This window comes from Tyto alba, unplaced genomic scaffold (genome assembly GCF_018691265.1).
Source record: "Tyto alba isolate M040663 unplaced genomic scaffold, T.alba_DEE_v4.0 Super-Scaffold_1, whole genome shotgun sequence".
Classification (NCBI taxonomy): Eukaryota; Metazoa; Chordata; class Aves; order Strigiformes; family Tytonidae; genus Tyto; species Tyto alba.
This window is the reverse complement of record NW_024881261.1, coordinates 36791396-36815461: the sequence shown is the minus strand read 5'-3', so window position 1 is coordinate 36815461 and position 24066 is coordinate 36791396. Positions and strand designations below refer to the sequence as shown.

Here is a 24066-nt window from a genome sequence, read left to right as displayed (position 1 = left end):
TCCCAATTGCTCAGTACAGCGAGCTTAGCACCATGAGGAATTCCTTCATAAGTGAAAATTACTTCCAAGTACTGCTTTTTACCCATCCAGTGACTCCGACACAGACACAGAGTTGTTGACACAATTCTTTTAACAACTACAAAACAGGAAAGGTCTGTAGCCTCAAATTTTGAATTTGCCATTGCTAAATTTAAACCCGTCTGCCTTGCTACAGATTATTGCATAAACCCAACTGCTTATCCCCCTGCATGATCGTTTTGACCCAAGTGGGCTTAAAGCACATTTCTTGGCCCCATTTTCTGCTGCCAGCCTGAAAGGAAGCAAATACCCAAGAAGAGAAGATTAAAGAAGATACGGGGATACTTGAGAACAGGGAAGAGCAGGCTACAGATTTGCTGCTTCTGTGTATCATATCGTTGTTTCAGTTTATTCTAAGATGGGTAAATCAGGTGAGGGACATTTGGTCACGCAAGGGCATGGGCTCTATTCCAAGCCACCTTTGTAATAACTGCAATGCTGCTGAGCACTGTTACAGATATGTTTAAAGAAAGTTCCCACTTGCCTGCATGTTCTTCCCACAACCCAGAAGAGACACTAAACAGAGAATGAAAGGCTCACAGCACCACAGATTTATTATCAACAGACTACAGACAGGCAGAGCAGCGAGCAACAGAAAATGAAAAACAAGGATAAACTCCTTTCCACAAAATAGAAACTATCCTCTCATGAACAGGCAAGGAGATAACTGAAGGAAAACAAAGAGAAGAATTTCAGAAATTCAGGTGATTTTTTTTTTTTTTCTCTCTACGCAGCTACTTTGGCAGCCCAAAGATAAATGGGTTTGATACTCTCTACGTAGCCCTGACATAGACATAGCAGACCCTGTAGCTGCTTCTACGTTCTCTCTTTCCCCCACTATCAAAAGAATCAGTCACAGTCAGAATCCATCCAGCGCTGGTTTAGGTTTCTCTGCACTCAGATGCACTAATGTATTTTGATACAAACTGATAGTTTGTGGAATTGTGTTTTTTTTCTTTACATTCATCTAATAAACATGCCTGCTGTACTCAAGGAAGTATTACATTACAATACACTTGCAACCAAGGTAGCGGATGTGGGGAGCATCACTGACTGAAGTCCATTAATTTATTTTACCTGCAAATTTATTGTAAAACCTGTGAAGCATTGAACAAATATGTCCAACCAGATAGGTGCAACATCAGGATCTCAATATTCCTTGAGCCAGGCCAAGCCAAAACTAAAACACACATAAATCCTAAGAAACTGGTGATAAATTCAGTTGTGGTGCAGTAGCTTAATCAAGCCATTGTAAAAAGACATATTTGGGGTTGATTTTGTTTGTTTGTTTGTTTGTTTTGTTTTCACTCTCCCATGTGCATTATAGATGCATTGCATGAAGTACAGAACTGAGTAGACTGCAGTATGCCAAGACATAATGCCAGTGGGGAGCAGAAACACCCGATCCAAGTTATCAAAGGACAAAAATCCACAATCCTGCTTGGTCAAAAACCAACTGCTCCCTGAAAACGGGTACCTGGGTACTGGTGTCTGGCAAAGCTATCTTGAATCACCGCTCAGCAAATCTCTAGTGCACACGCCTGGCCCTGCTGAAATGACTTGACCTCTCATTTTTACTTCTGTCCAACATTATGCAATCTTTTTGCTACTGCAGTAATGAGAGCAGCTCCCTTCCCGCTTCCATCTTCAGAAAGCATGAAAGTCACATCACACTGGGGTGCCAGTTCCTTCACTGTTTCCCGCAGGACCCTAGAAAAACTGGAAGGAAAGGGAGAGAAGAACAGAACATTTTAGTGGCTGCTTTCTGGTCCGAGATTCTTGTATTTATCTATTAGCAAAGAACCATAACATCAGCCAACATCTTCCACTGGTTCTCCACAGCATCCCTTTCTGTTTGTTTCTCCTCCTATTCATGAAAGAGACAAGTTTCTGTACACGGTCAGCTTTTAATTTCTATTTCTCCACTTGAATATTGTTCAGCATGATGCCAGACATGCTCCTTGCCTTTAGAGATCATAGGGGAGGCTCTCTTCTCCCAACTCAAAAGCTAATGCATCTACTTCTGGACCTTGATCACAAAATATTGACCCAAATCCAAGAACTCAACACACCTTTCCACATGGGACACCCAGATACTGCAGAAATCCCCCAAAGCATTGGAAAATAAAAATTAGAGGAGTAAGTTCACTGAACACCCCAGAGAAAAGAGCCTCCCAGTGGTAACTGGACTTGACTTCGTGATTTTCGATCCTCTGGCTAGGCAAGGGAAATGACAGGATGCAGGGAAATATGTTAGATCTTTATCCCCTCTCTCACTTTTTATCATCTTGGCAGAAAGCTGGTACAGCTCGGTATGTTTTCACAGTGGAAATGAGCAAGCAGCAAAGGGACGTGATACCAAGGTACTCACTGTGGATGAAGCTTGTACAAAGTCCCATCTACTCCTACGGTGATTTGCAAGTGCTCCACACCTCGGTTTTCTCTCTTCTTCTCCACGATAGCCGCCAGGCCTGCCCCACAGAGCTGGGCGGCTCTTTTTGAAACAGCTCCACACACCTCTTTCACGATGATGCTGTCTTCACACGTGCTGTCCAGGCCGAGCTGCTGCAGAATTCGCCGGACTTGGAGGAGGGCGAGCCGGTCGCTGCGCGGAGGGAAACACGCTCAGCGGCGAGGCATGAGGGGAAGCTTTGGCAGGCGTGAAAATGAAAGTCTTACTGCTGAGACTCTGACACGAGTCAAAGGAAATGGGACCACTTCCCCAACTCTAACACTCTCCAGTTCTTTTAAGGCAGATTCCAGCCTGAATTCAGATTGAAAACTCGCTCCTGGCATGCCCTTTGCTATGTTAGACTGTATTTCCAGAAGGCACAAACAGTAATTATTCACCTAACTCCCACAACCATGAGGCAGCTGAGCCAGATCAGCCACCTGACTGTGTTATTGTTGATCTCAAGGCTGAGACACTGCCTTCCAAGGTTTTCAACAGTATAAAGGGTTTCAAATAGCCTGGAAGACCATTGCAATCATGCACAGGTATGAAGGTAAGCACGTATTCACGGAGTATTCATATACCTCTGACCTTATTTTTTAAATAGGTACTAATTTAAGTCCTATAAGAAACACTCCAAGTATAATCATGCTCGATGGTTAAGGCATCCAAGATAACACAGCTGTGTGGATAGGAAATGATAACTCATATCATTACAGAATCATTCTGGAACTCCCCCAGTTCCTCGTTTTTGGCTTTTATTCCTGGGGAAGGGGAGGGGGGGAGGTGCACAAAGAAGAAAACTGTAATTGACTTCTTGAAGGAAAGGGCTCCACATGCTTGCAGTAGATTATTAGATTATTTTCTAGAGGTCCCAGAAGACCTGAAGGATTCAAACCATGTAAATCTCACAACCTTACCTCTCAATCTGAGACAGGAATTTTGTTTCAAATATGCCTCTTTTCCGGAGTGATTCCGAAATCTGTCCTCTGAACAGCAGTCCTTGTTTGGTTAAGTCGATCAAAATTTGCCTTACTATTTCACCTAGGTACATTCCACTGGTCATTTTTTCATACCTGTTGTGTTATAAAAGAAAAAAAAAATGTGCTTTTAAAGAGATGGCATGTTAGCTCTGTTTAACATGGGTGGTACGTACATGCCCTGTCAACTCCCAAAAAAAGCAGTTAAAAGCTTGCAGAGCAATAGTCACTGAACTCCATCTTTCAACCATCACAAATCTGTTGCAGTGACTTCAACTGCAAACATTAATTACAACATATTTACCTAGGCTGAAGGTAACAGAACTAGAAAAAACACTTGCAATATTAAACAGAACATAGTGTTAAAGCCAGAGTCCGCACTGAAGCGGAACTTTTCCCTGTCCCCACCACGCATTCACCAGTGAATCATATGTAATCAATGCTGCCTTTACCAAACAAAGAACAGTCAAGTTCAGTTTATCCTCTTGCAGGAGTTGTATTTTATCTCTGAATAAGCACTCCAAGAGGAGGAACGTAGCAAGGCCTACACTTTGCAGGGAAATCTTAACAGCCGCACTGTTTGGTAACTGCCCTAAGGTGAAAACAGGGCTGTAGTAACAGAAACAACGTACATCTTTGGGATTTTTTTCTGGATATCTGCATTACTTACCATGAACAAGTGAAATGCAATATCAAAATTTCCTTTCTGATTATTCAGTCATTAAGCACATTTTAAAAAGCAGCCAGTGTGTCTGGAAGACTGACTTCATCAGGCTCTTAGCATCAGGACCATCACATTTACCTCTGTTTCCCTGGGTTTAGTGAGCCCTCATCTACTTCTTTATCATACTTTGTTCTGATGTTGTCAATGCAGCCATTGTCACCAAATCCTCCCCATTCTGTATTAATGCACATTTTTCCTTCATTCCCTTCCACTATTTCTATGTTTTTCATGTCCTCCATGTAGCACACATTGCTGCCTGTTCCTGGGGAGAAAGAAATGACAAGGCTTCATCCAGAAAAGTGAAGTAGCAGCTGAAACACATGGAAGATGACTGCAGTGACCATCTTAAAAGATCTTTTCTCCATATCCCAAATTTCCAAGATCTCTCAGTATCTTGCTAACTAGTAATGCTAAGAGTGCTGTAATTCATCACAACAGAATGTTACCAAGTGAAGCGGGTCCTGTGCAGAAAATTTCCAGCACAGAGGAATGAAGACTCCCTGTTACAGGTCAGAAATAACTTTGGCAATCATTGGCAAGGACTGATCAGTCATTGCTGCCAGTCTGGTTGTAATGCACCACAAATCATCTTGCATGACAGCACGCTCCCAAAAGCAAACACTGCCAAGAGCCTCGCAGCCAGTCAAGCAGCTACCAAAGTCTGAAATGATTTGGTGAACAGGGCCTCATCACTTGCAACATGGGTTACATTAACTAATATAAGGACCAGTTCTCCAAACAAAATGAAATAGCTGGTGCACTTAGCCAGTCAGAAGAGTATTTTCCAACTGGGGCTTCAGATGTTACATGCTTAGATGTATTTCTGGCTGAATACCTGGAGGGACCTACTGGGGGAATCATCTCGCAATCCCAAAAAGAATTAATTCAGATTTTTAAAAAAATATTTTCTTGTTCCAAGGCCTAGGACCTGGCTACACAGTAAACATCAATACATTTGTCAAAACAAGGATTCATGCTCTATCTGCTGTTGTCATATTCTTTTATCATGCATACACTTATTAGGCACCATCAGAGACATGATGAAAAGTTCAACAGATTCAGATTCTATTTGCCGTAGCTGTTGTTATGTTCTCTGATGAATACCATGCAAATCTGCCAAGAACCCCAAGTGACTAGTATCACCATATATAAAGCTCAAGTAAAATATGTTGGTTCACAAATTCCAAAATAGGGCGTGAAGCCTAGCACCCGCACACACGCTCTCTTCTAGCAGCGGTCACTTCAATATCGCCGTACCTGCGATAAGGCCGATCTCACAGTTTGGATCCTCATACCCACATGTCATCATTGTCCCCACGGTGTCATTCACCACTGCTACAATGTCCAAGTCAAACTCCTAAAACACAAGTCACAATCAGTAGTGGGGTCCTGGGGGAAGAGGGTGGGTGCATTAAATACACCAAAAAGAGCAGAAAAAAATAGCTCACATTTCTTCTCCTGATGGCCTCTCTCAGCATATCAACAACATCCTCCCCCTCACAGTCTGTTGCCTTGAAACCTTTTGTCCATCCCACAAGTGTTCCCTGAAACAGAAGAGGAATAAAATCATAAGTGAAGACAGAAAGAAGACTGTACATTCCAAGCATCAGTCTTTTCTTGTCTCCAACCACCACCCTGGGTTTTTTGGGTTTGTTTTTTTGTTTGTTTGTTTGTTTTTTTAAATAATGTATTTCCCTGGACAGATTACTGTGAGTGTCTAGTGCAGAGTGTGTGCATGTGTATCTTTGTTACTCAACTGCTGATGGCAGTGACTCCAGGTTTATTCAGCTATTTTTCAAGACACTGCCCACTCAGTGCCTTCTAACACTCTCATTTGGAAAACATTCTCGTCTCACCTCCTGTGCACATAGACATTGCATTATCTGTGGGGAAGACTGTAAAAATTACTTTTTCTGTAAGTAATTAAACACCCAGCAAACATTAATGAACATCTACTGTTAATTTTTGGCTCATTTACTGAAGGATACTTGGTATGATCCCACTACTCCAGGCAACACTAATTTGTTTCTTTTCGGACAGCGACCTGGACTGACAGAAGTAGGTTACATGAAGTGATTAACCTCTCACTTGGTATCTGGCTCTGGACTGCCCAACTAAGGAAAAAAATACAAAAAAAAAAAAACAAAAAAAGGCAACTGGGAGAAAAAGCTGCTTTTAAAAATACCCTTATGTTCTAGTAAAAGACCAAATACACGGGGCAACATATTATGGGACCCTGACGCAGATGTGTCTCACTCAGTTTGCCACCACTGCTGTGGAATTTGTTTCTTCATCATTTGTCAAGACCTAAATACTATGCTGGAGGTTTGGAAGGCATATTGAGCGGTGTCCCCACAAATAACCAAGTCCTACTGCTATACTCTCAACTGTGACCTGAAAATTAAGACAAAGCAGACTAGCTTCTAAACTTAGAAGCTCTTGTGAAACCCACCAGGACTTAAAAAAATTCAATAAAATAGCAGTCTCTTACTTCTCCGATATCTGACATATTTCACTAGAATTAAGCAGCACAACCTCCCCTGCCCCTCATTGGAAATGCATCAAAATAATTGAGAATGATCTCTTCCTGATTTTTTTTTTTATTCTACTTTTTTCTTATATCAGATCTGGAAAGATAAAGATATGATCTGTCAGCCAACCTTCCCAAGCTGAGCAAGCAAGCTCAGTTCTGCCCACTGACACGCAACAAAAAGAAACTAACCCAGTGCAGAAGTTACACAGTCAGAACTGGGCAGCTCAGTTAGGAAAACATCCTGGGATTGTAACTGAGCAAGTGGGAGGCAGCATCTGTTATCTCTTACTATTGAAGAGTTAAGGCAGCGTAAGAGATTCTTGAGCTATTAAAAATATGTAGTCATTTCACTATCATAAGGGTTTAATCTTTATACAACAAAAGCAAGTAGCATCCATCTCTTATCAGATAAAAGAGGTGAAAGTTCTATCTCCCATAGACATAAGGATGATAACTTTCTCATGAAACACAACTAATTTGCACAGCAGAGCAATTAAATCCCCATTAAACAGATGAAATACTCTCTCCAAAGACTAATTTACACACATACATATACATATCTCTCTGTATCTTTTCACCGTTGTAAAATTCTACTTGGAAGAAAGCATTTAGAAGAATAGCTTTTTGCTTGCAATCTCCAAACCAACAGGTCACCCTCACCCATAACGATGTCATTTAGCAAGCAGATGCACATCTGCCATTTGACCCATTCTGTGTTGCAGTTCTTACCTTGTCAATGCTGGCTTGCCTGCATGGGAAGGAGAAGGTGAAGCCCAGAGGCAGTCGAGCACCTTTAATCCCCATATATTCCAAAAAGTCTGCTATGCACTGGACAATATGGTCAAAGAGCTGAAAGGAAAGAAAAGGCATACAAATCTCACAGTAATCCCATGCAACAGGCCTTGGCTGAATCAGTTAAACATTCATTAGAGGTTACCTCTTCCCCCGTCCCTTGCATGATCTCCAAAGGAATGGCAAAGATTTTGTTATACATTCGCACTGATCTTCTCCTTCCACTTCTGATTTTGACCAGCAGAACCCTGAAATTTGTCCCACCAAGATCAAGGGCAAGGAACTTTCCTTTCTCTGTAAGAGAGGGAATGTATTTCATTTTGATGCTTCTTGTAGCACATTTGCCAGTCAGAATGGCATACTCTGCCACACTTCCCCCAGAAACTCCATCTATGCCAGTGACAGCGCACTGCTCCCTATGGCTTTCATCCCATCAGTCTGCTAGCAAGGGGCTGAAGGGCCAGCCAGGTAACACTGCAGGAAGCACTGGTTTGCCAACATAAATCACTCTGGCATTTGCCAGAATAATTGGCATACTCTCCCTGGAAAACAGACAAACAACTTTCCTGAACCACCTCCGGGTGATCAGGAAATGACTTCACCTGTTCCATCTGGTGTCCCACAGACATACGTGGGTAACATCTTCACTGTGGCACTGGCCTGCGTCTCTCGCTTTAGCCCATATTCCAGCTCGCTCCTCATTTTGTTCTTAACTTCTCTGAGGGTCTCCAGGGACAGCAGAAATGGTGCGAGAGCAGCATCGATTCGCTTGCGCTGAGCGGCCAGCCTGTATGCCACCGCCGTGACCATGGCAGCCCCCTTCCCACTGCCGCTCACAGAGAGGAGGAACCGAACATCACAGTTTGGGACCAGCCTTCTCACCACCTTGTGCAGACGTTTGGCGTATCTACAGGAACAAAGAGACTCTCACAAGGCATTTCATGCATGGTTGACTTCCCATGCACTTCCGATACAGGCACACATCCAACGGCACAAGTGCTGAAGCACAGCCAAGAGGAGCACAAGGTCAGAAACTGGCCTGGGAGAGGGGGTACAATGATCCTGATTTCTGGCTATTCTGCAGAACCTGTACCCTTACAGGAACATGAAGATACCTCGAAACAAGTGCCAGTGCCAAGGCAAAGGGACACTGGAGAAACTGTGGAGAGCCACAATCACAAACAGAGGGTGGGAGTCTCCATCTAGAATCAGACTTCCATCCAGTTTGGGCAAGTTTCCCATTCAAAAATGGGGGTGGGAGAGAAAGAAAAGAGAAAACCCACAGGGAACTGCAGGTGCCCTGGAGGCCCTTGAGGCCCTTGAGGAAAGAATTGCTCTTCCCCAGACCCCATTATCCCATGTGTCATGTTGTTCCCACCCCAGGTTGTAAAGCTCCCAAGACAGCCTTGCAATAACTAAACCAGCCTGATCCTCCTCAGCCCACCACATCTCACCCCAACCCTGCACCAAAACCAGCAGTTCTCTGAGAAGCCACACATATATGCAGATGGAGACTCTTGGCAACATCAACATGTGGCCAGCAATTACCAAATCCTCTTCAGTTACTTACTGGGGATGGGTTTTATAGAGTCCCCCATCAATCCCAACAGTGGTTCGCATCCTTAACAGTTTTTTATTCTCTCTCAGTCGAGTCAGTATGGCTGCTAAGGCGGCAGCACAGAGGTTGGCCGAGCGGAAGGAAACGATGGTGCAGACATGCTGAACAGCGATGCAGTCCTCTTCAGAGGGAAACAGGTTCAGCTCTGTAAGGATCTCTTTCGTGTTGCTCAGACCTTCCTTATATCTACCCCAAAGCAAAAGAATACATCATCTAATGCAAGGATATTAAGGCAACACATTTAGCTCAAAAAAAAATGAGAGGAGACCAGGGCACAACCTATCAGGCAGCATCGTAATTGGTTCCCATAAACCAGTAATGTCTTTCCCACACTATTCCCAAAAGTACCCAGGGAAGAGACCGGGCTTTTAATAGGCTGCTCCCTGGGGTTCAGTTTTTGGTGAGACATAGCAATTAGCTAGCCAAGAAGAGAACGGGATAAAATATTTAGTCTATAGAAGGAAAGCACGGGAATAGATGCACAGCTTCACTCAATACAACAAAGAAAATTATTCCTGGAGTGACAGTGAGGACCAGCATTCCTCTTCAAAACACCAGAATCTGTCAGTTTTCCATGTAGTCATCCATTAGCTGAGCCAGAGTCTGTACTACATCTCCACAACCCCACTATTCCCGTATCACAGAAGCGGAAAACTGCAACAATCATCCCACGTACTCACGTTTCCAAAGAGGTTATCTAAACAACCTGCATCTGTGATTGTTAACAATACCTTTGCCACTGTGGTACTTTGCCAAAACTTTATCTTCCACCAATTACTACCTACAGAAAGATCAATTTTTCTCCTAGGCAAAATCAAAAATTAAGTTGAAAAGTTCAGGACTGTTCCCAGTCTTCACAGATTATAATTACACATTCATTATCATTGCTGTGCTTGTGAAAGACTAACAGCCACTCTCAAACCACATATTGCAGGTTCTTACTTTTCCATTGCAGACACATGTTTCATTTCGATCTTGCCCTTAGTAAGCAGAGCTGTTGACACTTTCCCATTGAAGAGTAGACCTTCCTTTGTCATTTTTAGGAGAATGAGTCTTACAAGTTCCCCCAAGTACAGGCTGCTGATCATCTTCTCAAACCTGGAATGGGGCACAGGAAGGATTACAGGTGCTCACCAGCTAGAAAGAGCTAGGAAAAGTTCAAGTGTGAGCATCCTATGTTTTTAGGCAGGCTGATCCCATTTAAGCATGTACAAGAGGGGTCTGGGAGCTACGTTGTAGATGGGATGCCGTCCTGAGGTCCTGGGACCCAGCAACAGCCCCTCGAGATAAGCAAGTGATTAAAGAATTTTCAAAAGACTTGCGAGCAGCTCAGCCAGTAGAAGCAGTTTTGATGAACCAGGCATTAAATATGCCCTTTGTTTACCTTCCTCCTCTCTTTACCCCTCCACAGCGTCATACCAGAGCAACCACCTATTTTTAACTGCAGCAGCAATCCCTTGGCCTGTGAGGCAGGGAGGTGGGAAAGGTACCCACCCTTCCCAGAAAGGAAAGGTCTGGACAGGACAGGACCAGGATTAGGTCAGTTCAGGTTCACTTAACGCGATTCCTGTTCCAAGGGGGCTCCCGGCATACGCTGGAAATGCACTCGGAGAACTCAGACTGCCGAGGCAAATCAGCCAGGGAATCACTTACAGTTGCCTTCCAGGATTGAGAGATCCCAGATCGAGCTCCCGATCAAACTCTGTGCGGAGGTCATCCAAAGCACCGTCATCTCCAAAGGCCCCCCACTCTGTGTTAATGCACATCCTCCCCTCATCACCTTCCACCAGATCGATGTGCCTCATTTCCTCCATGTAGCACGCATTGGTGCCAGTCCCTGTGCATGTTGGAGACAGTGCAGATAAATTACCTGTTTGTTCACGGTTTGCTTTTTATTAAAGTCCACATATTTGGGAATAAGTCAGTATATTGTTTTCGGAAGGAAATATAAATACATAACTCTGCGGTACAGAATGCTAATATAAAGCCACCTGTGCTTGTTAAATAACCATTTCACTGTGAGTGAAAAAATTCTTGAAATTAATCTAAGGCTTGACTCGTTTAAAAACATTTTTTTCTTTTTCAAATGTACTTCTATGTGCCTTAAAAAAGCCACCACGGTGCACGAAGTGGAGACATTGTGGAAAGCATAGCTGATCCCAACTCCCAGATGTGAGAGGAATTCAGCTTTCTCTGGACAGACAGACAGTAATTTTCTATACAGTCAGCAGAAAAGTTTAGTATGCTGGTCACAACTGAACCCAGACAAAATGGGGACTGTGGTATTTGATGGCAATGTGATCAGCATAAAAACAGCTGCTTTACAGAAGGCAGCCAGGCTTGAAAATCTGACCATTGTTTTTTCCATTTTCTTCCTGCTCATTCCTGTACTGGGACAGTCCCTTCTACTCCAGATTTGTTAGGATTAAACAAATGAGGAGGAAAAAACCCTACTTAGTGGACAGAAAAAAATTACCAATTATGAGTCCAACTTCACAGCGCTGGTCATCATATCCACAAGTCATCATGGTTCCCACGGTGTCATTGACCAGTGCCAAAACATCAACGTCTATGTCCTAATAGCATAAAGATGGGTGATTAACAGCAAGAAAGAAAAACACTACTTCCTTTTATAAGACTATCCCCACAACTCTGTGAAGTAACAAACATCCCTGAATTCTCAAGAGCTTGGCCAGCCAGGATCTTTGCTTGCAGGACTCGTTTTTTCCCCCAATCCGACCTCATTTGCCAGAAAAGCCATGTGTTAATGGTTTGAATTTTGTGATATTCCAGCACCTGTGTATCTGTCCTTATGGGCTGCATGATAGGATAACGTTCTACCACCTGAACAGATCCCACCAAATGGTACAGAAAATATACATATATAAATGTAGCTATTCAACACAAGGCCATGCACCAACATCACACGCAAGTAAAAAGCCTTTCCATCAAAGCTGTGCAGTTTTCCTTCTACACTGAGGTAACTTGATAAAGCAAAATCAAAGTTATCAGAGGATTCTTGTAACTCAGATGCCAACACTAGCAGGATCCAGACTTCACCTGGGAAGTCTCTGATCCTTTGTTCCTGCTAACCACAGCAAGACTGATGCAGAGAAAGATGTGAACCAAAATTAAGGCTGGATTTTTACCATGTCAGAAAACAGAAGAATTACCTCTTTACTACAAAGATGCCAAGGTAGGGAAAGATGGTTTGTATTTCTTAGATGGTGTTACCAATCGCATCAAACATGAAAAACAAGGCTTTCCAAAATGTTAAAACATAGCGTTATTCAAAGATATACGCTAGGTTCAAGGGCAGATTTAACTATGCCTTACTGCCGACCTTAAAATTTACAATCACTCCCTCCATCCCACAGCTGGAAGTGGATAAGCAAGCCCTGGTAGGGTTAGGTGTGCCAATTCGAGATGGCAGCTTCCCCCTCCCAACCTTCATCCCACAGGCCAGGCTACGAAACACAGTGTGTACCTGCCTCTTACCAAACAGGTTCACAGCAGGCTCCCTTTAGCTCAGACAGACAGCGAGGCCATACTGGGCCACTGACACAGCCAGCCCAGCCTGCTGTTGCCATCACTGCTAGACTGACCCGGGGCAGCCTGAGTTGCAGCTGCAGGTTCCCTCCCGTGGCTTCAGCTCCAAGGGAGAGGCAGATCTACTAGATACATAGCCATGCTGGACATTTGTTACCGGGTGTCTTTGAAGGATGTCTGACAGCTCCCAAAACAACCCACACACGAAGAGCTGATCTCCCAGGAGGACAATCTGGGGCCACTCGGGTTCACCTCCTACAGGTACAAAACTTGCCTGATACTTCTGGAGGGCCTTGCGCAGGGAGCTGACCACATCCGTGTCCTGAACTCCACGGACTTTGAAGTGTTTCGTCCAGGCAAGAAGAACCCCCTGCAAAGTAACAGCCCAGTGACCCAAAAGCTCCAACTTTAGCATTCAAACCTGCCACAAAGACAGCCAAGACCTAAGTCTGTGGAGAAGCCCCTTATGTCTCTCCACGCATTAAAATGCAGGCCAAAATAAGTCACAGCAGAACACCTCACCTTGGGGTGCCTGTCAGTACAAACACAACTAAACAGGTACAGTAATAAAGTCCCAGTCCTGCAAATGCTTCTCCCTGTGCTTTGTTTAAAGCATGTGTGGCTTTACTGATGCTCATCACAAACTAACAGCGTTAAGCACAAAGCATTTGCAGGACTGGGACCCAAAGCACAGATCCCTAGAAATAAAAGAACGACTAGAATAAGAGGCCACAAAATAATTGCAACCAGCCCTTCATTTCCCCATGTGGCCTCCCAAACAGCTCAGCTACAGGTCTTTCCTATTTAGAATCAACTTTTAAAAAGAAATTCAATGAGAGCAATTAAAAAAATAAACACACTTCTGGACACAAATGTGTTTTACGGTCTAACAGTCTTCACACAAGGGTACATGGTTACTGTGGAACTGGGTATTGATTAAGTAAAAGAATAGCTTTAAATTATAGATCATGTGGCCTTGAGATCAGAAATGAGTGTTTGAATGGTAGTCTACTTAAATGCTAAGTCATCCGTGCCTCCTTCAGAGAGCTATGTAAACATGACCCCAACAGAAAGGCCACAGGGTAACACTCCCATGCAATAGTTTCTCCGAGTCCTGTAAGGCGCTAGGCTTGCCAATTATATTTCTTTTTACATCTTACCTCTTCCAATTTGGTCTGTTTGCATGGAAAAGAAAATGTAAAGCCAAGAGGTAACTTCTTATGCTTCAGGTTTTTGGCCTCCATGAAGTCTAACAGACACTCAGCAACGTAATCAAAGAGCTGCACAAGAAAGGAGAGGACAGAGTCAGGCTGTATCCGGCAGGCATGCGTTCAAGTACAGCACCACCACAGCAGACCCTGCACGCCCTACCTCAGCTCCGTTCCCCTGTATGACCTCCTTGGGTGTGGGGTAAAACTTGCTCTCCAGCTGGCTGCTCTGCTTCCCGTCATCAAACACCTTCACCTGGTGGGCACGAAACTGGGAGCCGCCCAGGTCAACAGCAAGGAAGTCACCCTTCTCTGCAACACAAGCGGGCAACTGTCACCGGTGATGGCCGAGAAGCGTGGCCCCGACATGCCATGCTGAAGGCCACAGCCCAGGGACCCTGCCTCGCCACGGCCACGGGCTCTCCTGCCCCATCACGGCAGGTCCTTATCCTGTGGGCCTGGGAGCAGCACCAGGAAAGCTGGGAGCTGGCAGCCCTAAGCAAGGGTACCAACCAGGTCCCTCCTGTCAGCTTGCTACGTGGCAGCTAATTGAATTTTTATTTAGCAATCTGGTTTTGCCCACCCTGCTCCTTCCACAAACAGCATGTTTTCAAGCTGCAAAGGGCTAAATGTCTCAGGAAGAGAGGCCCAAAGCAACTGCAAAGCCATCCAGAGCACACAGGGGGGCTGCAAAACTGTACACCTGAAATGTGGGGAAATGGGAGTTTAAGAGCATTACCTACATCCAGTAAAGGATGCAGGATTTTCAGTCATATGTTAAGACTTGGCCCTACTGAACAAGTCAGCTTCCAAGTGGGGCAAGACTAATTTGCCACCCAAAGTCAACCAACACAAGCATTTCCAAATGCCTTTAGGTATTTCTGTGAAAGTGCCATTCTGCTTCTCAGTCAGCAGCACTTTTAGCTCAAACACGTTCTTCTCTAGAGGACAACCTCAGACAGGAGGACAGCCTGGCCTCACTGCTACAATAAAACAATTAGCTATATACGCACAGAAAGCCCTTCCCAAAAGGAAAATGCAGTGGTATGTGCATAGCCTTGCGTGATCTTTGTTCCACAGTCCAAACATCTGACTAATTTTTATCAAATCTTGTCCTGAAAGGAAAGGAAGCAGGAAATTCTACCTGTAATACCATGGTCAGATATCATAAAGGTGAGGAGGCAAACTGGGTTACTCAGTATATTGTGACGTTAGTCAGACCATTAATCCCTAAATGATTAAAAACTGATGATGCTCCAAATGGGTCATTTCAAGTAGCAACACTGAGGGCACTGAAAAATCTGAAAGTTCATTGCCATTGCAAATGGGAAAATCCAGCCAAGTTTGAGGTGTTTAAACCTGATGGAAGTTTTGTCTGAAAACAAAATATCCAATAAGGATTTTGCAAGACAGAGAAAATAGAAAAATCAATGTGATACTTAAAACAGGCTTAACTCTGCAGCATTCCCTCGACACAGCAGAAAGGTCATGCAGGCCAGGAGAGCATTGTCCAAAGCTGGCCTGACACTACATGCAATTTTCTAAGTCTCCTGACCTCAAGGGCTCCTTGTTATTTCAGGACAGGGTCAGTGCCGTGTGAGACCTCAGGACCAGTAACAGTCACTGACATAACAAGGGTTAAGCTAATACTTCTTTTTCTTTTACAAAGGTAGCAGCAAAGGGAAGAGTGACAAGTTCCAGCCAGGCAGTTTGAGGGGATCCTATATAATTTCTCCCAGACATCTCTCAGTTCAAGAGACTAGCCTCCAAACATTCCCTTTATGCCATTAAAACCGTTATTTCTCATTTAATAGTAGGAAAATTACCTTCAGAAGGAGCAAATTCCTGTGGAAATGAGGTACAAAGCAAACATTTCTCTTAAGTTTTCTGCACAGTGACCCAGGCCAGACACAGAGACCTGCGCTAATTCATAGACTTGGTTAAACCTGGGAAAACCAGAATTTTCTGTCAGCCTTCACCTCCAGGAGCCAGCTGAGCCAGGAGAGTTATTTTGGATGTGCATACTTCTCCAAACAAGACAGGCTTTTAGATCCTACCTCACCTCACATCCTCCCAGAGCACACCACGGCGCTTTCTCCCTCCCTGTTTAAGTCTCAGGGGCAACTGGAAACAAGGAAGCAGCTGCGGAAGCAGAGCAGGCTGCTTCCTGGTAGACCCCAACCAGAAGCAGATTTTCCCAATGCAGAAGGCAAGGAAGGGCAGGAGGGGATTGCTTTTGAGGGCAACAGAGAAAGCAGTACAGTGTGTGCTGTCAGAAGCCGAGAGGGGACCGCAGCTCCGAGAACGCAACTTTGCTGCCCCCTTTGTAATTTGGGGAGCTTCACTGCAGCACCCTGCTGCGTTCCCTGCAGCCCCGTGAATACCAGGGCCACCAGCACACATGCCCACACCTGCAGCACACTGCACTGCAGGGACTGAGCTGTAGAGGCTGCCCTTGCCGTGTCCAGCCACAGCTCCTGCAGCAAGGCCTGCAACATTTGCAGATGAGAGAGGCTGATTTCTGAGCACTTACTAGGTCCTTTCCTCAAGCAAGCGGCAGTAGATCGAGATCCATCTGGTGCAGGGAAAAAAACCCTCTGCCAGCACTCTCCCAAGCTGTTGTCTCTTCAATACACACCACCTTTCTCAACAGGAGACAGGCAGTAACCCGAAGCCACTGGCTGCCCTGTGTCATTGCTGTGCAGCAACCCGTCATCCTCCTAAACCAGCACTGCTGGGATGGAGCAGGCGGAACTCACCTGAGCCATCGGGAAGCGAGCGCACAAAAGACGGCAGCATTTTGACTGTTGCTGTGGGGTTCGTGTCTCTCCCCAAGCCCTTCACCATCTCAGCCTGGAAGCGAGCCATCACGTCCAGCAAGACATCGTCGGAGAGACGCATGTGATACAGGTACCTGTCCACCTGGAAGGGCGAAAGGTGTCACTTGGGAGGCGTGCGGGCTCCTCAGTGCCCAGCAGCTGCCTGGCACGAGCAGGGCTTTCACACTACAGAAGGACTCTCCTGTGCCTGCTGGGGAGTCTTCCTTTATTTCTGCAAGCAGAGAAAATGCAGGAACTTCCTAGCCACTCGCACTGTCTTTCCAGCCATGAGGAGTGCAGTTTGGCATGAAGGATCTGAAAATTCAGAACTCCAGTTCCAGCAGCACCCCTGCATTACCCTGGACAAGAATTACCGTGCTCACTCCCACCCACTTGATGGACATGAGGCTAAACAGATCCTAAGGAGACAAAATAATTCCTTTCAATTATGTTACAAATTAAAGGTGAGCATACCACCTACGCAAACCCCACTCCTCTGATTCTACAAGTTAATTTAATTTTTGAGCTCAGCAAACCCCACTTCTCTGATCCTACGTGTTCATGTCATTTTTGAGCTGAGCACCTAAATTCCCACAATCATCAGTGCTAGCAAGCTCCAGAACATCAGAACATTTACTCTTATAAAAACTTTGTTTTGAAAATGTTTAATCAAGCCTTGGTGAATTACTGTCAAAAAGTTAGCCATCTTTTCCGATGGCTCAGTAACTTGCCAACATACATAAGCCCACGAGACTTGCTTGAGACCCTGACAAGCTGTTTTTTACTCCATCCTCTCCTCCTACACATGCAATGAACTAGAACTGCAAAGTATCTCGACCTGGTGAGAATTTGACCTCTCTGAGTCAGGTCCAGAAAATGCCATCAGTACCCAAGCGTGTCAGCCACAACCTGAAAACATCTATTCAGCTACTGCTTCACTCCACAGACAATTAGCTTTGTTGGCACACCAGGCTGGAGCTCAAAGCCTTTTTCTCACTCCAGCTCTGCCCTCCATTCTCTTGTGATTCTAGGATTACATCTAAAACACATTTTTGGGTGCAATCAATATCCCTTCTTAAGGGTCTGTAACTCACAGCATACATCAAAATAAAAGCCAGTTCAATTTAAAGGGAATCAAAGGCATCTATGAAGGAGCAGACACTCCTTCAGATAAACTGGTAGAGAAGCTAATCAGTGTTTCTGTACAGCTTCATTCAGGGCAAAACTTAAGGTTTTCTTCTGCAGGACCTCACACTGCTTGCACTGACATTTACCTGCAGGACTGGACACACGGCTGTAACTAAGGTGGCCTCGAGACTGCATAGCTGAGTACAACAAAGGATTAACAAGGCAAAATAAGGATCTGTCAACATCCAAATGCTTTTCCACTGTGGAGCCAGACTTCAGTGCTGTATGAACAAACACGATGCAGACATAATAATTCTGTGCTCCAAACAGCTGGGTGTCCCCTGGAGGGTAATCCATGTGGACATCCTACTCCCCACAGCATGAGACTCAGGGCCAGAGGCGACGAGCAGGGGAGAGAGGTGGGACAGCTTCCAACTCTGGGTTAGTGCAGACACTCAGCTCTTGCATCACAGGCTACATTATTACACGGATTTATCTGTTCAGAGCATCTCACCAGTCAGGAGGTCTGGAGGGTTGGGAGAACATGCACAAAACAAGTCCCGCTGGCAGCAAGGCAGGATTTAAAAGGTAGCATTGTTTAAACAGAGGAGAACGCAGCCTGTAGATAAATTGGCCTCTTCTGCAATTTGGACTGGCCACCTATATTAATGAGGGACAAACTAATTACCTATTCACAGTCCCATTTTAAACTGATGGTCAGCAATGACCCACCTGAAAGAGCCAGGACACTGAAAGTAACTCCAGCAGTTATCTACCAGCAAAACATACACACACAATGGAGAAAGTCTCAAACTACAAGATGCAATTGGCAAGAAGCAGCAGCTGCCTTTGGTACAGCTGTGCCTTGAGAAGGCCATTATTTAGATCTTTCTTTGGAGCCCTCATTTACACAAGCACTTGATCTCCTCCAAGGCTTTTTTGAGGCCAAATCACTGTGGAGGATCCACCATCTGAGCCCAAGCACCAGCACTGCTTTTTTGAGCACACCAAAAAAAAATGACTGGAGACATACAGCACTGACACACTCTCACACAGACTCAAATAACCTTGTGACAGAAGTCTTTGTGCCAAAAAAAAAAAAAAAAAATTAATAAAAATGACCATGTCGGTCTGCAGAGCACTAGATCCCTACTCTCCTCCCCAAAGAAATTGCATTCCTCACCCTGTTTACCTACAACTATAGGAGAAGACAGTCCTCTCCAAGGAACTAGATAAGGCAGAGCCCAGGAAAGCCTGACGACTCTGTAGCCTGATTTACAACCAGAGCAAGGGCCTGCTCACATACCATTTGCTTGTAAACACAGCAATGGCCAGGCTGTGCAATGTCTTGCTACCTCCCTCCCACCGCACAAGGACAGTCCTTGTTTTCAAGTGTCTTGCCTCAGTTATGGAAACAGCACTGTTTTCATGGCAGGGAGGCTCTTGTTCTTGCCAACAGAGAGCAAATAAACCTGGGGAGGGAGAGGTGGGAAGGCATTCTTTCTTTCTAATTAGTGAGAAATCAACTCTGCTCCATACAGGCTACCCTGGGCTCCTTAAAAGAGAACTTAAAGAGCATGTGGTTTCTTACCTTCAGTCAGGGCTAGCTTACACCTAGTAGAAAAATTTTTTTTTTTTAATGGCTTTGCCAGAATCCTTCTGCCCCCTTCTCTCCACTATCCTCACTTCAGGGAACTCCTCCTTCAGCTACACTCTGGATGTTTCTCTGTAGAGCCCACTCTACCCAAACACTGCTCCACAAGGTCTCTCCCTTTTTTCTTAGCAAAAAGTAAGAAGAAATAGTCCTGTCTAGATGAGAGATCTTAGATCAGATCCTCACATAAGAAAAGGGCGTTGGAGTCCCCTTCTGATCATATTAAGCCTTGGGGATAAAAGGGCTATGACCGGGAGACAAAGACATCTGACTATTGAGATACCAGGACCTCTCTTGGAATGCTTCTCTTCAAGGCAGAATTAGTGGAAGAAGCCCTCCTAAGAACAAGCCACTCCATGTTTAAGCAAGGGCACAGAGAAGACAACCTAGTGTTGCTCACTTTGCTGATGAGCTCAGCGGTGCAGGAGGATCTACCCACCAGGACCTTGGATCTCCCGCACTGCCACGCGTCTGCAGCCAGCCCAGCCTCCAGCTGGCTGGAAAACAAGAGGACAGAGCCTGGCAGCAATGGCCTCCAGAAAGCATTCAGTGGAGATGCCAGGAGAACACAAGACCCACGGGAGACATGTCTAGAAACCAGAGGACCTCTGACCCAAGAAGCTTACAGGTCCCACGTGGTCTTACAACAGAGAGCCAGAAAACCCATTACAGTATGGCAATAAAAGTAGATCAGGGAAGAGCAACCATTAGGCAGCTCGCTCCCAGCACTGATGGCTTCAGACCTGGGCCACCTTGAGCTTTTCCAACTGCAATTAAATGTCACATCTCTTCACATCAGAGTGATCAGCCAGGTCTGGACAACCAGAGGCACAGGCACTTCTCCCACACCAACACTAGTTGGAACTGTCTCTTGAGTCCCAAAAGACCTGGCCCAAAGACCGCAGGAGTTTTCCCTACTCCTGTTACCATGTGAGTGACTGATTCATACTCAGCTTTAGAAATCCCATCCTTCATGCTACACTTGCAAAGAGATTCAGCAAGTTGTTCCCTTCTGCCCTCTGGACTATACCACGCCATGCCAGATAAAGTTTAAGCACCACTTTTCCTTACTGAAGATCGTTTGCTCCATTACTGGAAGAGAACTTACAACGGTGTGGGGAAAAGCACTAATCAGACCTATTTTCACACTCGTCAGATGGTTTAGGGTCCAAATACTTCTTACCCCATTTGGCTGTATGGCTTTAGTAGATAACGCCATTATCTAGTCTGCATTACGTCCTGCAGACCCCACAGTATCTGAGTAACACAGTTCTCAAAATAGGAATCAGCTAATGTTGCATCTTACCTTTTTTATTTGATCCTCTTTTAGCTTTGTGAAATGGAAAGCTAGCAGGTGGACGGCGAACATTTTCTTGAAGCGGATGGATGAGTCAGTAGTGACAGAGCTGCTGTGAGTAACTCCAAAGCGACAGGTCTTTATTCACGAAGCTGGAGCTAGAGAAACTTCAGCTGAGGCATTTCCCCCAGGGTGAGATAGTGGAGTTCCTGGGAAATTGAGTCCAGAAATAAATCCATCCAGTGTGATTGGTTCAATGATTAAACTTCTGTCTCTTTGTATCACCCCCCCACACATCAACCCGAAGTCCCTCCCTCCCCAGCTACACACTTCATTGTGCCAGAGCAGGCACCTGGAGAGCTGCCAAGCTGAAGGGGAGAAAAATCGATTTTGTTACTGCCCCACTTGGGAATTGTTACCACTTCGCAATGTAGTTGCTACGCAGCCTGCCCTGCTTCACCCTGCTTCCTTCCCGAGGGGCTGACAAGCTCCCACCAGCACGGCGTGCAGCAAAGTGCTGCAGGGAAGCTGGAAAGTTAGAGAGGATTTTAGGAGGTTTCTTCCCCCTGCTCAGCACTCCCACTTGCGAGACAAGCTCTTCTGCATGAATTAACTCCGCTCCAGTTCCACACAGCGCACCCTTATCTGCGGCTTTTTTCCAATTAAGCTTCAGCGGTGGAAAGGAGCAAAGAGGCACGCAGACCCCTGCCCCCAGCTGAAATACCTCTTGCGTAATTTCTAGCAGAGAGGTTTTGTACAGATTATTCTCCCTCCACCCCTCCTGAAGACAAGGTTTCAGACCAATGCAGATCCTCGGTATTGCAAAACCTGGGGAGGGGACAGATTTACCTGGCAGCCAACAGTGTTGGTATCAGACTGGCTCACTTGATAAAATGCCTTCAACAGGCAGCACAGAGTGCCTACAGCAAGAGCAGCTTCCTTACACCACCAGAGCCGAATCTGACACAGCCTTTAACTATTACTCTCAAAAGTTCATTCATGAATACACAAGCGCTTCCAGGATTTTGTCATTGTATCAAGTGATATGGACTATGGAAACATCATCCAAAAGGAAACTGGGTGAAATGTTGACACAAAGAGAAACAAAAAAAGAGTGGAGGGAAAAAAAAAAAAAAAAGCTTTCTCATGGAATAATTAGAGGCTCAAACTACATCTAATACTCAGTAATACTCAGTGTGTCTCCCCCCAATTAATGTTCAGTATTTCAGCTGGAACTAAGCACACTTACTGCACTGGCAGACAATTGCCGCCCAAAACTCTGCAGAACAAGATTACAATTAAAAATTGTTTTGATAAATTAGAAAAACAGCCTCCGGGCAGGGGAACAAGAGGGAGATGGAAAGGGGAAAGGGTGCCAAGTAACGTGCGGAAACACAAAGAACTACCAAGCAGAAGTAGAAAATTGTCTACACAGATCCAGAGCAGGGCAGAAGCAGTCAGTTAGCAGAAAAGGATCTCAGGCTATTTCAATTTCTAGCCTGAAGTAGACCCAACAATCTCATGCTATTATAAAAAAAAAGTATGACTGATCATCATTCTGGGCTGTGTGAAGAGGAGTATAATTCACAGGCAGACAAAAGAACACTCAGCTCTAATACTCCGCGCACCGTTCTCGGGAAGAGGACTCTGCCCAGTCCTGGCAGCTACAGCACGTCAAGAAGGCTTGGATCAGGAGGAGGTAGCTCTGCTGAACATCAGGAGCAGTCACAGGTTACATTTTTCAGCCTCTGATCACAAGGAAAAGACTGAAAGAGCTGACGGAGGGGAAGGGGGGAAGGGAACTCCCTCTGCAGAGACAAATTATACAGAACCTCTACTAGGAAAGGTTGAGGTCTTTTTTTTTTTTTTTTTTTGACTCCTCCCTTGCATCACGGATGAGCTCTGGACACTGGGAGATCCCGCCAGCTCTATTAATTTTTCACTATTCTAGAATAAGAGTAAAGCAGACAGAGTGGCTGAACAGTCCATAAATAGGGCTTGTTCTAAAATTAGGCCTTTGATCTTCAAGAGAAAGGGAGAAAAGAAAGAAGAAAAAAGCCAGGCTACCAGCCAGAAAGCACGGTTCACTTCTCCTGTATTCATCTTTTAATAACTGCTGGCTCATTAAGTCAGACACTGACTCCCAGAGGGACTGTCTCTTTCCTCTCATTGTTTACCCATGCCATCCGAGTCACAACCCCTCTGGCCAGCAAAATTGAAAACATCACCTTTCAAGCTCCATCCCACTTTGATCCAGAGCTCATTGTGTCTGTAATACAGTAGATTTATTTTTCATTCTCTCTTTTCTTTCTTTCTCTAACGGATGCCACTGGAAAAGGGTCTCAAAGATCTGAACGTTACTAAACTGGCAGCAAGCTCTGTTAAATACCTGACATGTCAGAATCACTGCGTAACTTGTTCGCTCATCCCTGGTGCATCCTAGCTTCAGGCAGGCTGTTGTGCAAGAAAAGAAAAGACATTATCTCATTTCCATGCAGACAGCAGTTCAGTGCACTAAGGGCCCAATACCCTAATATGTTACAACCATTTTGTACATATGCTGGGCCAGCACAGGGGAAACAATCCAGGACCAAGTGAACAGATCAGCTCCAATTGCATGCGGCTTGGAGGCTTGAGGCAATGTTGGTTTCTCCCTTTGTTCAAGCTGCACCCAATAAAAGCTGGTCACAAACCCTCCCTTCTTACCCTTTTGCAAGGGCCAGCAAGACTTCAAAGTTACAATACTCCTCCTCTCTACTTTCTTCTCCTGCAGTTCTCCCTCCAAACTCTGTCTCAAGGCACAATGGAGAATCCTGAAGAGGCTGGTGCTTGGGTCCCCCACAGCCTTGCAGTCAATGGTCTGCAGAGAAAAGGAGCCAGCTACAATGGGGAAATTCAGATAAATGTCTGAGTGCATCAGCTAAACATGTACCAGTTGCCTCCAGACAGAGGTGTCGCATTAATAAGCATTTTATTGCTGGAGAAACACATCTATCTTTGGTGAGGTATCAGAGGCAGTGGCAACACCGGTTGCCGAGTTTGGCATGCAGGTTAAAAAGGAGACAGTGGATGAGACTACAGGTGAGTCATCAGGAGAAATCCTTCTTCATTATAGCTTGTGCTTCCAAGACCAACCCTTAGAACACGGTTCCCCTCCTAATAGCAGCAGCTTTGTTCCCCATTATATTTCCACAAGTTCATCAAAACTCACAACAGAAAGGGGTTCCCACATTT

The 24066-nt window shown here is 45.1% G+C and overlaps 1 protein-coding gene across 4 annotated transcripts; it reads right to left on the bottom strand.

Annotated features, from left to right (window-relative positions):
* Window positions 1–614: 614 nt before the first annotated feature.
* On the bottom strand, window positions 615–23286 carry HKDC1 (hexokinase domain containing 1). Of its 4 annotated transcripts, none has more exons than XM_042790280.1 (19): window positions 23222–23286; window positions 20842–21041; window positions 16694–16856; window positions 14098–14246; window positions 13887–14006; window positions 13001–13096; window positions 11654–11753; window positions 10831–11014; window positions 10120–10275; window positions 9130–9363; window positions 8162–8466; window positions 7705–7853; window positions 7497–7616; window positions 5683–5778; window positions 5492–5591; window positions 4313–4496; window positions 3451–3606; window positions 2450–2683; window positions 615–1797 (listed from the first exon to the last, which is right to left on the bottom strand). In XM_042790280.1, exons 2-19 carry the CDS (start codon window positions 20902–20904, stop codon window positions 1653–1655), a joined length of 2754 nt encoding a protein of 917 aa, XP_042646214.1. In that variant the 5' UTR covers window positions 20905–21041; window positions 23222–23286; the 3' UTR covers window positions 615–1652. The 4 variants fall into 4 exon arrangements, with proteins under 4 accessions (XP_042646214.1, XP_042646217.1, XP_009964633.1 ...); XM_042790283.1 differs by lacking the exon at window positions 23222–23286 and adding an exon at window positions 21416–21724; XM_009966331.3 differs by lacking the exon at window positions 23222–23286 and having other exon boundaries at window positions 20842–21409.
* Window positions 23287–24066: the final 780 nt, after the last annotated feature.

Bases quoted from the DNA above. Each gene is read 5' to 3' on its own strand.
- HKDC1 (XM_042790280.1), bottom strand. From the start codon at position 20,904: ATGTTCGCCGTCCACCTGCTAGCTTTCCATTTCACAAAGCTAAAAGAG. The intron at 11,015-11,653 runs GTAATTTTTTTC...CAACATGCACAG, and splicing joins TGAAGTTGGACTCATAATTG to GGACTGGCACCAATGCGTGC. The intron at 2,684-3,450 runs GTAAGGTTGTGA...CCCTCCGCGCAG, and splicing joins TTCCTGTCTCAGATTGAGAG to CGACCGGCTCGCCCTCCTCC.